The sequence below is a fragment of the Agelaius tricolor genome, unplaced genomic scaffold (assembly GCF_023055355.1).
Source record: "Agelaius tricolor isolate 1412-34295 unplaced genomic scaffold, bAgeTri1.0.p SCAF_10, whole genome shotgun sequence".
Lineage (NCBI taxonomy): Eukaryota > Metazoa > Chordata > Aves > Passeriformes > Icteridae > Agelaius > Agelaius tricolor.
Genome location: NW_027269270.1, coordinates 29705001 through 29721504, shown reverse-complemented (window position 1 = coordinate 29721504; position 16504 = coordinate 29705001). Strand labels below are relative to the sequence as shown.

At 39.9% G+C, this 16504-nt stretch overlaps 2 protein-coding genes across 11 annotated transcripts in view; one reads left to right on the top strand and one right to left on the bottom strand.

Annotated features, from left to right (window-relative positions):
- Positions 1-22: 22 nt before the first annotated feature.
- On the top strand, positions 23-12192 carry MAP3K19 (mitogen-activated protein kinase kinase kinase 19). 3 transcript variants are annotated; one of them, XM_071435395.1, is made up of 9 exons: positions 23-756; positions 1688-1758; positions 2266-2350; positions 3136-3419; positions 3992-4035; positions 6133-8562; positions 9707-9856; positions 10064-10761; positions 11935-12192. In XM_071435395.1, the coding sequence occupies exons 2-9, from the start codon at positions 1719-1721 to the stop codon at positions 11999-12001; spliced, it is 3798 nt and encodes a 1265-aa protein (XP_071291496.1). In that variant the 5' UTR covers positions 23-756; positions 1688-1718; the 3' UTR covers positions 12002-12192. The 3 variants fall into 3 exon arrangements, with proteins under 3 accessions (XP_071291496.1, XP_071291497.1, XP_071291498.1); XM_071435396.1 differs by lacking the exon at positions 1688-1758; XM_071435397.1 differs by lacking the exon at positions 11935-12192 and having other exon boundaries at positions 10224-10400.
- Positions 12193-13387: 1195 nt separating this feature from the next.
- Positions 13388-16504, bottom strand: part of CCNT2 (cyclin T2) — a 26060-nt gene continuing 22943 nt past the window's right edge. For 7 of the 8 annotated variants that reach the window (XM_071435416.1, XM_071435418.1, XM_071435417.1 and 4 more), the window contains one exon: positions 13388-16504. This exon is cut by the window's right edge. Coding sequence is in view for 1 of the 8 variants with exons in the window: in XM_071435420.1 (XP_071291521.1) it covers positions 13681-13703 (23 nt within the window). In the remaining 7 variants the exon portion in view is untranslated. The other variant, XM_071435420.1, reaches the window with a different exon arrangement.

Here is a 16504-nt window from a genome sequence, read left to right as displayed (position 1 = left end):
CCTCACACGTATGAGTAACACAGCCCTTGTCAGCCAGCCGGGGGCTGAGGTGTCCCCCAGGACTGGTGTTCCTGTCCCCGCCTAATCCAAAGCCTTCCCGTCGCTTGTGTCGCCTGGAGAGCGGCGAAATCCTTCTGGCATCCAGCAAAGCAGCTCCCTTAAACACACTTTTAACTAAGCTTGAGCCCACTATACCTCTTGTATTTTGTCTTGCCCCTTAGCACAGTCTGTTACTTTAAAAAGAGAGGAAATACCCTTAAAATCTGCGGCTAGAAAGGAAATTACAAATACTCCTGAGGGGACTGAGTGCGAAGTAAAAATGACGTGGAAACATACCAGGTACTAAAAGCATAAACGGAGGTAAACATAAGATAGAAAAAGGCTTTGCTTTGTGTGCTGAGAGAACTTGTGATGGGAGCCTGAAGCGCCGCCGTTCAGCTGGGCTGTGTTTGTTTTCATCGGTCACTGCTGCTCTTTGAATTAAACTCCTGCCAGCCACGTTCCCCCGGGCTGAGGGGGTTACCTGGGCGACACGGTGTAAACTCAGCAGCCGGAGTGCCAGCCGAGGAGCTGCCTCGGGAATGGCTCCTGCCTCCTCCGCACTCAGGGAAACAGCCGAAAATAAAACCAAAGTCTGTGCCATTGCTGCCGAATTCCTCGCTGGCCAGCGAAGGAAGGCAGCTGCGAGCTGAAAATGCTCTCTGATTGCCCTTTGGGTTGCTGCGCCTCTTTCAGTTTTCGCTGCTGAAGAACCAGGTAAGATTTGTAAGATTCTGCCTTCTTACAGAATATTCTGTTATTATTTTGGAGGGGTTTTTTGTGTATCGAAAAAAAATGGGACGTTTTCAGGAAGTCCACTATCTGACTCTTAACAGGCAAACATAATAGGATGAACGCTGTCAGGGATTATCTGGCCTTTAGCATGAGACATCAAGAGCCCTGGCTTTTCTAGCTACCTCTATAGCTAATTTCACTGTCTTTCATTTGTATTCTTATCACTTGAAAAACTGAAGTTCACTATGTTTTTCAGGAAGACTCCCAAATCCATCAAAACTATTAACTGGGATTAATTTTCTTTTGAGGATTAGCCTTCTAGAATTTCAAAATTCCCAATCCTTTGACTCAACCCTCTCATGTTTCTTCTTTACCAGTCTGCACTTTCGGTTTGTTCTGTGTTGTTTAGGCCACTGTCCTCTTATGGCATCGTTAGAGTTGGAATTTAATCTTGGAAAAGAGGGTTGGTGTTTTTAGAAATATGAAGCAGCTCCCAGTACACTCCACACAGGCAAGAGCAGTGGTGACTGTGCCAGGGTCAGCATTACCCACACACAGCTGTGCTGACCAGGAGGGTGACAGCCAGCTCCTTTCCCACAGTTACTGCTGATTAGTCATAGGAAAAGAACATTGCAATCTTCTAATTAAGAGTAAAGCCTTTTCAAGTCAAGTTCAACATAGCATATGTTGTGCTTTTACTTCTAAAAATTTGTTGTGGTTTTACTTCTAAAAATTTTCTGAGCTCTTTGGTTCTGTGCATTCACAGGAAAGGGGTTAGATGCTAAATTACAGTGCTTTGGATAATTTCAAGTACTTTAAAAATGTTTCAGTCTTACTTTTGTCTCAAATAATTAAATATAATGTAACACTTGGTATATATGAATTGGAAATCAATTAACAGTTTTCTTTTCAGGTTTCTGGGCAGTAATACATTTAAGGACAGTATGTCTGACAACAAACAAAATAAGAGGAGAAGCAAAAAAGGTAGTCTAACCCAAAACTTATGTGTTGAAAGTGTAAAATGTAGATATGAAGCTGGAAAAGTATAGTAACACCTTGAAATTTGGCTATTTGTTGAAACTTAACAACCATTAAAAATACAAAATCAAAGTCAGAGTAAGTTTCTACCTTTGTGAAGGCCTAAGATTTGGTTTGGTTTTCATATTTTTAAGTGCTCTACTTCTGTAAAGTTTCTGTCAATATTTGTCTTCTATTTCTATTCTCCTGAGATAGGAGCTGTAACTGGCTTTTGTAAGATGTCCTTTGCTTTTGTAGCCCATTGAATTAATAAAATTACCAAAGAAATAAAAAGAATTCAAAATTATACATTAACATATCAAGAAATTACAAAAATTAGTGAAATGTAACTTGCTTTTGTTTCTTTTCCTGATACATCTTTATAATAATGTTTTAATGCCCCAAAATAACTGCATTTGCCACATGTTACTGGAATTAATCTGCTTTTATGCAAATATTGATGTATTACTGCAGGTTGTGGAAGTGTTGTTACTTTTCAGAATGCAGACAATATAAAGGAAGAAATATATCAGTCAGACAAAGCTCTAGGAAAAAACAGGTAAGAAGCATCAGTATTTAATTTGCACTTGGGTGTGCACAAATAGGAACAAAGAAGGTTTGTAGCCCAAATAAGAAAAATATCTCCTAGACATTATTTACAGCTCTATATGTTGTGTAGTGTTTATCTCTTCCCAATATCAATTATTGGCCACTGCTGGAGGCAGGATATTGCAATAGGTGAACAAATTGTTTGGTACAATAAAGAAATATGGTATATGGTAATTTGACTTATTAAACCCAGACAATAGTCTTGTACACAGCTTTAAGAATAACTTAGACTGCACTTCTATACCTTTTTTCAGTCACAGTATTTATCTTTTTCCACATTTTTCATTCTTCAGAAGACAGGTGGCAGAAAACTGAGGCTTGTCTGCACAGCCTCTGTTTTTTCAGGCAGGCCATAGCATATTTTGTTATTAACAAAGGCACATCTGGCCTTCAGAATTCTTCTGATACACTCTCCTGATGATTCATAAAAAGTACACTCTGGAAGCAATCAATTCTTGTCAAGAAGAGGAAGGTGAACAGTATGTTTTAGCTTTCTCTTGGTGCTTGGTTAACACGGTTTGTCATTCAATCTCCCTTGCAGTCAACCTCTGCATTGCAGTCTGCTATTTCCAGACAGAGTCACAACCCTAGAGATAAATAAAGAAAAGACACTTTGACATTCTGGGGTCTTACAAACCTCTTGGTGACATTAATCACCAGCCATATGATTGTTTGAACTGGCTCCTTCCACTTATTTTTGCTCTTTATTTTGGTTATTTTTGTTTTGCCTTTTAGCCAAATTGCACCAACATCCCGAGCATGGCCAGACCAACAAGTGGAATGTTTTCCACAGCATTGTGGAATGTTTTCCAAACAAGTGGAATGTTTCCCAAGTAAAAATCAGACAGCATTACCCAGGAGACAACACACTTCTTTACCTTTGTCCTCAAAGAAAGAAGACGTGGGATGTGGCTTTGACTTCAGCTTTCTGCTGCAGACATCATGCCCAGAATCTAACATTTCCACAGCATTTATGGATTTAGATACTTTCCAGACAATAAAAGCACAAATGCAACCAAGTAAGTTCAATTTGAAAAGTCACAAATTTTATATAGAGTTGTATATTAGTTATCATATTGTCTTTATGTCTTTTGCTGTCTTCAGGGAGACTTCAGCTGTGCCAACCCTCTTCTTTAATTCTAAGTTTGTGTGTGTTTGCAGAATGAAGGAGATAAAGAGAAGCAATGACAAATTTCACCATTCCTGCTACTCTGTGTTGTGACACTGAGCCACAAATGTGGAGTGTAATTCTCTGTGCCTGGAGTGATGGCATCTTTCTCCCTCATACTGGCAATATTAATTAGCTACATACTGTGGGTAGCAAACATCTACAATTGAGAAGCATTTCTTTAAATTATTAGTGTCAAAATATTTTCACATTATCGTATTTTATTGTTTTCTATGGAAAATGGAATTGTGAAGTTCAGTATCACAATTAAATTTAAACCTACAACTGCACTGCAGATTTATAGCACAGTCCTGCAACCAGAGACAGATCTTTGAACACTACAATTTGAAATTAATTTATAAATGTGAATTGTAGTCTGTTTAAGAACATCAAATTAAGTTTTCATTTGTTTTAATTTTTAAGGGTTAACTGTAACAATGCTAAAAACCAGGAACAAGAAATCTGAGGTAAGAGAATGTTATGTATAAAATGATCACTGGCAAAAATATTATATCCTTTCAAAATCTTAAAAATACAAATACTGAAGTGGTGTAGGTAGTTTTCTTAGTCTTAGAGTGTTGTGGGTTTTTTTTTAAGAATGCAAAATATTTTAAAATTTGTTTTATATATGTGTGTCAGCAAATCTTGAGGGGTATATCAACAAATTATTAGTAAGATGTTACATCAGGGACTTCTGGAGATAAAAGGTTGAAAGTTCAAAAGATATAAAACCTTTAGAAATATGTATATTAATTAAAATATGCATCTTAATTGTTAAATTAGATGTCTAGTTTTGGCAAAACCCCCAACACTTCTTTGAAAGGGTAATTTAAATTGAAGTTGAATTCTAAAATAGCCTTAATATTAGATGATTGATGAAATTTACTGAGTTAGCAAATAAAAAATAGTCTTTTAGAATTAAACATACTTTACATAAGATTTTGTGAAAAATGTAAATAGGATTACACAAAGTTTTTGTACCTAGAAATAGGCTCACAATTTTACATCTCAGTACTTCACACCACTTTAAATAGACTGTATTTAGAAAAAAAGAGAATTTGGCCTTCATGTATATTAATTAATAGCCTTTTGTAGAAAAGACTCAACTCATTGAATCAGATGTAACTTCAGTGAAACCATCACAGAATACAACTGATCAAAGGAAAAAAGTGAAGAGAAATATGAAGTTGGAGCAAGATTCTGACACAGGATTATAAAAAGGGTTATGGAAAAAAAACAAAACCCAAAACATTTGAAGTGGAGAGAAATATTTAAGAAAAATAATTTAGCTGGCATTGGTGTGATTTGATGCAGCTTTATTTCATGTCTTGGGCTTTCTAGAGGTGTATCCTTTGGGATAAACTGAGCATTCATATCAATGCCATGCATGCTGCTCAAAGCCTTCAGAACTGTCAGCTGCAAACCAACACATTGCTTTCCCTGGCATGTTCAAACCTCAGTTTGCCCTTGGAATGCAAACCAAAAATTGCCTGCAGATTGCAAACTGATGTTGAATATAGACATGCAAATGAGCACTCAGAGCAGATGACTGTGTGATTATTTCTGGTGCGTTCATTTGCATAAAAATATTCATTTCCTATAAAGTAAAGAACAGAAATACTATTTTCAGAAAATCATTTGCACTGTTCATCTGAATAGTCCAAACAAAGTACTCAGTTTCTTTGAACAGTTTCTCTACTCCTTCAAATGTACATGCTACCTTTCAACAAATGTGGTGGGGAGCAGAGAGGAACAGTAAAACACATCCCTGACCCAAGAGACTTCTGTGCCAGCTGCCTTTGGTTTTATCCATTTCACTTCACTGCAGATCCAGTGCAGACTGTGCTGTCTTCCAGTGTACCTAAAACTGTGAGCTACATCTGTGGCCATTTCACATGGATCTACATGTTTAGATTTAATATAAAGTACCTTAAAGTCTATGAGTAATTTGTTAGAATTGTTTTCTCCAGGGATGCAATAGCATTCTGTCACAATGGTCTAGTTTTCCTTTTGAAAAATTGCTGACATGAGCTCTGGTTCCATTGAGAATATAATTAATGGTGTCAGCACATGTTGGAGGGTTACATAAACAGATTTTAAATCTCAGCATTACAGTGGTGCTCTCATTCAGGGAGAGTGCACAGTGAGAGAGGAGCTCTGGCACATGAAGCCACTGCTGCCCAGCCTTTGAATTCCTGTAGCAAACATGAAGTGCCACAAGACAGAGTTAATAACTGACAAGAGGATTTGTACATGTGGACAAAACTTACTGGTTCTAAATCATGGACAATGACTTGTGCCTTAAAGCAAAAGATCCCACTTTCTGAACTAAGAAATTCTTAGAAGTAGTTCTGGATCTGAGAAAATTAAGGCAAGTAATGTGTGAAAAATAATGCATTATCTCAGGAGTCTGATATTATACTTCATAATAGGTTTAATATAGAAATATATAAAATAATAATAATTTTCTAATTTTTTCCTAATTCTATTTGGCTCTTAGAGATTAGTTTTTACCTGTATCTGTGGTGTAGCACACTATTAATGGTTTTTTATGGAAATTACAGTTTCATTTGCCACCAGTGACATGTCAGTCTGTAAGAACAATTCATCTTGCTCCTCTAAAGGATGATATTGTCAATGAAAGCAGAAACATCCAAAATATTTTAAATATTATGAACTCTATTCCTCAGCCTATAAAACCAGTTACTGAATTTTATCAGTACCAGTTAGACAACTTACTAAACAGGCACAGTGAAAAGTCATCAGAATTGATCATGGCTACAATTTCTGATAAGCTCACTCCAGTGAAGGACCTGTACTACTTCAGCATTAATAACTGTGATAAGGACCTCAACAACAAGAAGGAAGAAATCCAAAGCCATTTAAAGTGGGGGGAAGCTGGTGTAGCAATTTACACAGAGAAAAAGAACCAGGTGAAATTCCAGTGTGCAGTGGTTTGTGAGAACATCAATCTTGTGAGCCAAGCCAGGATGTGGGATCAGAGTCATCCCCAGCTGAGCTCAAGTCGTGCTCTGGTGAACTGTGGCATGTTTACAGCCCAGGCAGCATTTCCAGTGTCCAGCAACAGCAACGCCTCCAGAGCTGGCAAGGAGCAAAACAGAGCAGAGAACTGCTGTAGCACTGGTCTGCAAGAAGGGAATCCTACACTGATGATGCTGGATTATAAAGCACAGGAGGATGCTGAGAGTGCCAACCTTGTGCTTTACAATCAGGATTTAGATTCTTCCTGTAAACATGAAGTGATAGAGGCCTACCAAGGCTCGGAAGATAATTCTGTAGTTGCAGTAATTCCCTTGAGAGTAGAAGCTCAAGATCCCTCTGGAAAACAATCTGAAAATCAAGTCTGTCTCTCTGAATCTGAAATAGATAAAGAAGCCACATCAGAAGCAACTTCAGAGGAGCAAAGTGAGCTTGTAGCTCTTGCTGATGTTATGCTCTCTGAACAAGAGCAAGCCAGGGAAGCACACACTGCTGAACAACCTGCCACAAAAAAGGGTGGTGTCTGTACCCTGCCTCCTCGTGTTCCTCAGAGCCCCAATGTTCTTGCTCACAAAGAAAATGACAACAATAAACCAAAGATGAATAGAAATAAATATTCATTGAAATCTAAAATAAATAATAAGATAAAAGTATCTGAAGACTTAATTGCTTCTGAAGAGGTTACCACAAAATCAGATGCCAAGAGTCAGATTTTTCCATCTTTGGAACTGACAAAAGTGAAATCTGAGACTTCCATGAAGTGTCAGAAAAAAACCACTCAAGGACACAAAGGCCATGTTGCTCAGAGTGCTCAGAAAATTAAAAAGCAAAGTTCCTGCAGCTGCAAAAATTCAGCTGTCTTAAAGAAACACGTTACTCCACTTTGTCTGCCACGTGTACCCTCTGCCTCAGATTTTGTAGATCTGAAATACACTGACATGTTCAAAATAATAAATTCAGATGACCAAGGCCCAGGTATTTATGAAATGTTTGGAACTCCTGTTTATTCCCGCATGAGAGACCTCGATCAGCACGAGGGCAGGTTTTATAGAGGTGTTTATTCTGTTCCACCAGGAAGATGCACCTGCAGATCAGGGGGAGAAAGCAGAGTCAGAAACACTCAAAAGAAAATACATTCCAAGCCAAAGAAGATCACACCTGGTGCTAAACAAAAGCAGACAGGTTTGATCACGAAGGACAGAAGGACCAAGCTGACTGAGAGCAACACAGAGCAAGATAAGGCAACAATTGACTTAGATTTTCAAACACACACCTTGAGTAGCACAGCATTGTTCCATGGAGACATGGATCATCAGCTCACATTTTTAGAAGAGCTTTCACAGTCAGCTAAGCAAAATGAAATGTTTACAAATTCAAGCCTCTCAACTATTAAAGAAGTTTCTTTGGAGCAGTTGTTAGACAGCCAGGATAAATCCAGCCATCAGAGAGCTGCTGCCTCCAGCCAGGATTTCCTTCAGCTCAGTGATCAAGGCTGCAGAGAATGTGTTGCTCCAAGTGGCAGCCTGGTAAGAGCAGAGCAGGACATCTGTGAGCCCCAGTGCAGGGAGGATATGGATGGTGGCAAAGGCTGGGAATCACACCAGGACTCCAAGTCTGTCAGTAAAAGTGAGTTGCCCTTTTCAGATAGACTGGAATGTCAGTCCCCTACAAAAATATTAGATCACAGTTGTGCAAACACACCTCAAAACAGTGGTTTGGCAAATGAATTGACTCAGCCTTCAGTGATTTGGACAAAAAATGCCAAAAGCCCCAGTTCCCAGACAAGTCAAAACATTTCTTCCTGGTCAGATGCTGAGGATGTGACTGATGAGTTGCTTTGTTGTCTGGCCAAAGAATTGCTAATGCTTGAAGAAAAAGACACCAACTCTTCAAGAACAAAAAATACATATTCTAAAATACAAAACACACAGAGTGAAGAAGAGGAGAATATGATGAATGGAGATGAAGCAATAATAAAAAGTGCTCTAGAGAAGGTAAAAGTAATTTCTTCTTGTAACTTGCTAAATAATTTGAGTGATGCTTCACGCAAGTTTGGATGAAAAATGGGAAATATGTGCTTATTAAAGAGATTTATCAAGTCTTTTTTCCTTGGGCCAGCTGCCCACTGATTGTTCCAGTGCTCTGTTGAATATATCTGTGTTAGAGGCTGCATGTCAGGACACAAGCCAGAAGGTACTAAAGCATGACAGGAATAGCTGCCAAAGCTTATATAAATTGACAAATTGCAGTGAATAAAGAGAATAGGCTGTTTGAAGACCTTGTATAAAAAGGTTTTGGGCAAGGCAAGAGCTAGAGATCTGGATAGGAATATGAAAAGACACTACAAATAGTCTTGCATATCCAGAATGGGTCTCTGAGTGCAACCAGATACTTCTATAGATATGAACCATAGGTATTGGTTTATCAGACAGACTTATCCAGTTTAATTAATGCTTAATCAAAACTTCAAGCTCAGAAGGCTCAGGTTTTGGCCCCCAAGTCAGCTGCATGCCTTTACTACTAAGGTGTTTCTCTACCAGTACTGCTTCTCCTTGGTCCTGTAAGCTCTTTGTCCATATCAATTACAAATTTACAAGGAAATGTCTTTTACTGCATATTGATGCCCTTCCCTGGGCTTCTGCAGACACAGGTGCCAATTATAGCTCTGTTCTCACTTCTCCCAGGGAGACCCATGGCTAGAGGGGATAATTATTGCCATCTTTCTGAAGCAGTCTCTTCTTCCTGGGAATTCATGGCCTGTTATTTTCATCAGACTTGTGTTGTGTGTGTTACTTAGAGCATGATGATAGCCATATTCACCCTTCAGCTTAGCAAACTGTGAGACCAAAAAAGAGAGTGTATCCTGCTCTTTTAAGTGCTCTTCTGTCTTGGTGTCAATGGAAGATGTCATGCTGTAACCTTCTGGTCATGCACTATTGTGATTTATACTTGAAATATTTATACAGCTTTACCTAGTGTAGCAATTCTATCAATGAACTGGGCGATTAATATATAGAAAACTCTATAAAACATAGTCATGCCAGGAAAAATTACTCCTTGTGAAAAAAGGGGGGGCCAAATGAAGCCTGTCTTTTCCTCTCTGCTTTCTCCCCACACTGACCATCATCTTTCAAGCAGAGTTACAGTAAAGCCTTTTTGGCTTCAAATGAAGAAAAGGGCCTTCTAAACTTTGATGAATCTACTAAATTACCAAGAAGCAGTTTAGCTGCCAAAGATCCTATCACATGGACAAGAGGAGAAGTCCTTGGAAAGGGAGCCTATGGCACGGTAAGTTAATGTCTGAATATGCTGAGATGTGTTGGTCATCACTGAGCTACATCTTGTCTTAAAAATAGCTGTTCAACAAATGGGTTAAATGTTTTGGATTACACAGTGAGATATGAAACATGACAAGCACAAAGCTTTTATGTAAAGTAAGTAAATGCACAAGTTTTGTCTCGTGCCTTGTTTTGATAAGTGCTGGTTTCGCTGTAGGTGTACTGTGGTCTGACAAGCCAGGGACAGTTGATAGCTGTAAAACAGGTGGTTTTGGATACATCAGATCAACTCACTACAGAAAAGGAGTATCAGAAGTTCCATGAGGAAGTTGATCTTTTGAAGACATTGAAGCATGTAAATATTGTAACTTATTTAGGAACTTGCCTGGAAGACAACATTTTAAGCATATTCATGGAGTTTGTTCCCGGTGGCTCCATCTCCAGTATTCTGAATCGCTTCGGCCCCTTGCCAGAAGTCGTCCTGTGTAAATACACCAAGCAAATTCTACAAGGGGTTGCATATTTGCACGACAACTGTGTGGTGCACAGAGACATCAAAGGCAACAACGTGATGCTCATGCCCACCGGGGTGATCAAGCTGATTGACTTTGGCTGTGCCAGGCGCCTGGCCTGGGCCAGCCTGAGCGGCACCCGGGGCGAGCTGCTGCGCTCTGTGCACGGCACTCCCTACTGGATGGCTCCAGAGGTCATCAGTGACTCTGGCTACGGCAGGAAGTCTGACATCTGGAGCGTGGGCTGCACAGTGTTCGAGATGGCAACAGGCAAACCCCCTCTGGCTTCCATGGACAGGGTGGCAGCCATGTTCTACATCGGGGCCCACCGGGGGCTGATGCCGGCCCTGCCCGATCGCTTCTCCAGCGCTGCCGTGGAGTTTGTGCACGCCTGCTTAACCAGGTAGGGAGCCTCTGAACTGGAGAATGGAAGGGAAAACACGGGGAGTTGGTGTTCTGGAGATGGCTCATGGGAGCTCAGGTTGTGGTACATAAGACTTTATTGTAAATACATAGGCTTTTCAGCATTTCAGGAAAGCCTTTTATCCATATCTATATCCATATCTATATCTAAAACATATATAAAAAAGCCTTCACAGATTCTCTTTTTGCAGGTCTTATAATTTACTTTCCCTGTAATTTTCATGAATAAACATGGCACTGTTGAGTTTTGGACAAAATGTTTGATAAATTTCTTTGCTGTGCTTTGCTGTTCCAGTATTGTTTGAGTTTGGTCTATGTCAGACAAGTTGTTTTAAGGACAGTATTCTAAATGGAAGTGGAATGGAATTAAGAGAGAATTTTTAAGAGTCTTGTTTTAAAATGTGTTAAGTGATACCCACCAATTAGAGTTTGGGTTCTGGCCAAGCTCTAGCTCTTCTTGATGGAGTGATTGACAATCAACCCAGATGTTTTCTGCATCAAAAAATATTCAAGCCCTTTTGGCTTGAAGTCTAAGTCTAAATTAAGTCTAAATGGACTTAATTCTTGTCTTCTGCAGTGGAAAAATCTATTATCACTGCCACTCCAGGAAACACATACTTATTTCAAACATAATACTTATTAGAAACACAAAGTTCTCTCTGTAAAACCCCAAACCACTAGCATTCACACATTATAAGAATTATTTTTGTGGTGTTTGTTTTGTTTTAAACAAAGCTATGGGCTTCTTAAAATGTATGACATTGATTGGAGATGACAGAACAACCTGACTGACAGAGGCTCAAACAGATAATTATCACCTTTCTTAAATACATTGTTCATGCACCTGAAATAGCCAAATCAGCAGAATTATTCAAAGATTTGAAAGGATTTTAGGGGAATAAGGAATGATTTCATTAATAATAAAATATTTTAGTTTTTAATTCATAAATTCCAACAGTCTTTTCCCTTCAAGCCTCCCTTCCTTTCTATCAACTTTCCCCAAAAACCCCTAAAAATTAGTCACGAATGGATAAATAATAATAATAATAAAGACTAATTTTGCAATTAGGTTTTTACAGGTTTTTGAATTAGATTTTACATCACAGGCATAGATATTCATTTTATATACTGATTTGTGGAACCTTCAATGCAGAGATCAACATGAACGGCCTTCTGCTCTGCAGTTGCTGGACCATCCCTTTGTGAAAGGAGGACAGTGAATTTTTCAAAACTCTTGCCAAAGGAGCATGTATTTTCCATGGAAAAGATTTTCACTTGTGGAAAAAAGACCAGAAGGAACTGGATTTTAACATGACAGCAGAAATACTGGAGGGAGAGCAGTCGTGTTCAAGGAGTCTGTAATTAGGCAGCAGTGATTAAAGAGTACCTGTTCTGCAAGGCCTGTCCTTCACTGTGAACACAAGGCCACGTTGTGTTGTATCTGGGGAGACTTAAAAGGAAAATAAAGTCACCATCACTGGCATGCAACAGGCCAGGTAAGCTGGAATGTCTGTAAAATCCTGTGGAACAAGCTATGGGCAGAGAGCTCTGCACCTTGGAGCTGAGTAATGAGTGTGAGGAACCTCAGACCATCTACTGGCATGAAACATACTGAGGCTTTTATTCAGTCAGGTGGGCCCTTCTGTTTTACTGGATGGGCACTTCCATTTTTAGCTGGTGAATGAGGTTTTTAGGTACATAGATCAGCCCTGTGTTCCTGTGGCCCTGAAACTCCACAGGATACTATGGTGCTAATTGCAAGAGATAATGATCTGAGCCATGGGACTGCCTGTTTTAAATAAACAGTGCATTTTAGGGGCACTTTCAGGTCCCAGAAGGTTGAGGTTGGAAGGGGCTCTGGAGATGTTCTGGTCCAACCCTGTGCTCAGAGCAGGGCTGACTGCAGCAGGGTGCTCAGCCCTTGTCCCATTGACCTTGACTATGGATGGAGACTCCCCAGCCACTCCAGGCAACATGCTCCAGTCTTTAACCCCCTCATGGGAAAAGTGATTTTATGTTTGAGGACTGTCTTATAGGTCAAGTTGTCCTGTTGCCCCTTGTCCTGTCACTGCTAGAGTCTGGCTCTGTCTTCCTTTACTCTCTGAAAAGCTGAAGTGTTTCTCTGACCACTGCAGTGAGCACTGTCTGTGACTGGGTGACAGAACAGAGCCCCTCTGCACTCCAGTGGTCTTTACACTAAGTAGAACTAGCTACTACTAACTGCACAAAATTAAATAAAATCTAAAAAGCATTGTTAAGTACTAATAAAGCAAAAAAAAGCAGGTGTTAGTATTTATAATGTCCTTTTGTTGATAAGGCTTCTTCCTATCAAAATGGGGTAAATCTTTAGCCTTTGTGAGCAGCCAGGCTCCTGGAAGAGAGGCAGTAAAACTCAGCCCTACAACTGTTCAGAGCTGGGCTCTCAAGAATCCAGGACACTGACCTCAGTGTCAGCTCTGATGGAATGTGAACATTACAAAAGCAACTTTCCTAAGAGTGCTAAACATCTTAGTTACTTAAATAGCTTTCAAACTTTATTTTGTCCCAGTAGTCAGTCAATCTCCTGACTTCAGAAAGTCAAGTCTATAAAAGCAAAGAGAAATCAGTACTTCTAGCAAAATTCTTTATTAATAGTTCTGTGGGTATAATGTCACATAACAATGACAGAACATTATGCCAGTATAAGAGAAATCCTAACATCACAGTAATCTTCAAAGTTCAAGCAGTTAACAGTCCTTTTTTGAGGAATATTGATTGGTGCTCATGCCAGACATCCATGGCAACATCATGTTAAAGTATCTTCACGTTAAAGTACCTTGCAGAATAAAGGCAGGAGCCTGGGCACGTGAGCTCTAGTGGGATGTACATAATTCCATGATGTGTACTAATTCTTCTCAGATTAAGGTAGAGTCTTCAACAAAGCTGCAAAGTAAATATGAGGGTTTATTTAGCATGAAATGAAACTGAGATGAGGGTCATAAGCAAAGAAAGAATGGGAATGCTCTAGAATATATAATTAATCAAAAAAAAAGGTCGGCATTACAAACCCTCCTTCTTATGCACAGCTTACAAGCAAAACTAACATCTCTTGTTAGAGTTCTCCAATATTAAGGTTACTAGTTATTTGCAATTTGTCATGTTTAATCCAGTTAATTACACTGAACATAGTCATTAGAGGTTTGTAAAACTTGAACCTGAGGTTTTAATCAAAATGTGAAAGCACATTTTTGCTTTTGCTTAACCAGACTTCAAGAATGAGGTGTCAGTTTAAGGCCAGCACTTGCAACAAAGGTATTTCAGTTTAATCAGAGCTGTGCTTGCAGCAGAGCTCAGGGCCCAGCACAGCTAAACCAAGCCCTGTGTTAATCTGGGGAACCTTGGGGTGCTTGGCTGAGCTGGTCTGGTGGAGCAGCCTACAAACAAGTCTAAATTTGCATATTTCTTACTTGAGGAGATCAGAGATTTCCACACCAAAATCCAGGTGCCTAATTCCAGGTATCCAGTGTAACAAGGGGAAAGGGTGTGAAATCCTGAAAACCGTTTTGTTTCCATGATACTACTCAGTGAGCATGGTCACACTTTGCTTCGTGATTTATAGCGTTGGAGCAGTGTTTAAAGGCTGGTTTAAAGGCTACACCTTGCATTCTGAAAGCAGTAAGGACCCATGACAGTGCATACAGCCCGCCAAGGCCTTGCTGTGACTGCAGGTTTCAAGGTTTGGAGCTAAGCCCTCAGCAGATGAAGCCACAGCCCTGTCCCGGTACGAGCGCAGGGGCAGCCGGCGTTTCTCCGGCACCGTAACGGGAGCCGCAGAAGGGCGGGGCCACACGCAGGCCGACCCAGCTGAGACACGGCTCTGAGCTACCACCAGCAGCAGGGTGTCAACATTTGCACCTGAAAATGCACACGTCTGCCTCTCTTTCCAAGGAAGCAGAGCCTGGTCCCCGAAAACACAAGAGTCTCTAGAGATTATTTGGGTTCAAATTTAGTGCTGGTCCACAAAGCTCAGTGGGAACCCATGCAATTTCTACACCACTGCTACCAAAGCTCTGGTTCTTGCACACAGGCAAAGAACCAGAGTTGTCCCATGGAAGGGCCTCCAGGACACACTCCAGTGCCTTCCCCCTCCTATTTCTCCCTTCCCACAGGGACCTGCACCACGGGACAGCTATGGAACTTTAGAGGTTTGTACAAAACCACAATGTCTGAACTACAGCAACACCAATGTTGTTGTTACAAGTGCAGGAGTAGAGGGGAGTCAAAACCAAGCACTGAGTATCACGGTTATCAATTTAGTTTGGATTTGTTAGATCCACTTCAGAAGCCAGAGAAAGTCACTCCCAGTAGCAGTGGGAGAGAAGACTCCTGGCTCTAATTATCTCTTTAAGGTGTAAGGAGTTCAGCCTTTTAGAGAAAGGAGGAACGAACTAGCTCGTTCAGTCTGACATAACCTCCAAGGCTCAAGACATAAATTTTTAGAACTCATTATGCTTATGTGCATTTACATAAAATTAAAGAAAGCAAACAAAGTCTTTGTCCACTTTCCCTGCAAAACAAGGATGGGGAACCCTTCCACATAAGGTTTAAGAATGCATGGCATATCACTGCCACCCACCCCCTCAGTGCTAAAAAGAGAAATAATACTGAAAACCCCTCCACTGTTACTACCCTGCACAGGCTCTGCCTCCAAGGTACAGAGAAGGAGCAGCTTAAGGTAGCACAAAATGTCTAGAATTTGCTCTTCAGGTACCAAATACCTGATCAATGTAATGGAAATAAAGGAAAAAAGTAAGACTTCAGACTTTCCAGCATTCCATTATTTGAGTGATTTGATGACAACTAGCAATGCTTTGCCAATAACTGAAAGGGGATCTTAGTGTTTACTAATGAAGTTGGAAAAATTAAACATAGGAAAATGGGATCATTTCTGCACAGTAGAGGTGAGGTAGGGAATTTTATTGAAAATACTTTTTTTTTTACAAGTTCTTAGAAATAAACTTTTCTAATCTCACACAAACAGCTGTACCTCAAAAATTCAACTAAGCTATTATGAAACATTTATATTTACAGTTAGTCAAAAGAATATACAGAACTGCCATGTTATGCAAATAGCCAAGTACCAGCTCACAGTGAGATACATCACCCCAGTATTCCCACCATCAGGAAGATTCAACATACCAAAGAATCTCACTATTCTACAAACCTCATTGCACAAAGAGGGAAGATTTTTAATAGTGTTGTAGCAAGGTCTCCACTACAGCATCATTTTACAAATTACATAATTCATGTACTCAAAATTTTAACAAAAAATCTGTAATAAGTGATGAACAAAGTAATAGTGTTGACTATGAGCCTTTTATTGCATTTATTCAGTCATTCACGTGAGGCCGATGCCGATCCCAATAGTTTGCATTCATTTCCAACACCTCAGCCAGGCTGCAATTCACACCATTCACTAATTTACAGTGGGTTTCAGTCAGCAAAAACTAGTGGCACCTGATTGCATCCCCTCTCCCTCCCTCTCAGTCCTAGGATCACCACATGGAATTCAGACACAAACACACAGACAGTTTTACCTATTTACAATTACATTGAAAGCCAAACCCCATGAGTTTTATGGACATCCTGTACAGAGAAACCAAAACCCACTATTTGGATCTCAATGTAACATAGCAACATTTTGTCCACCACATTTCACAACTTCCCAGAATCAAAACAGGTAA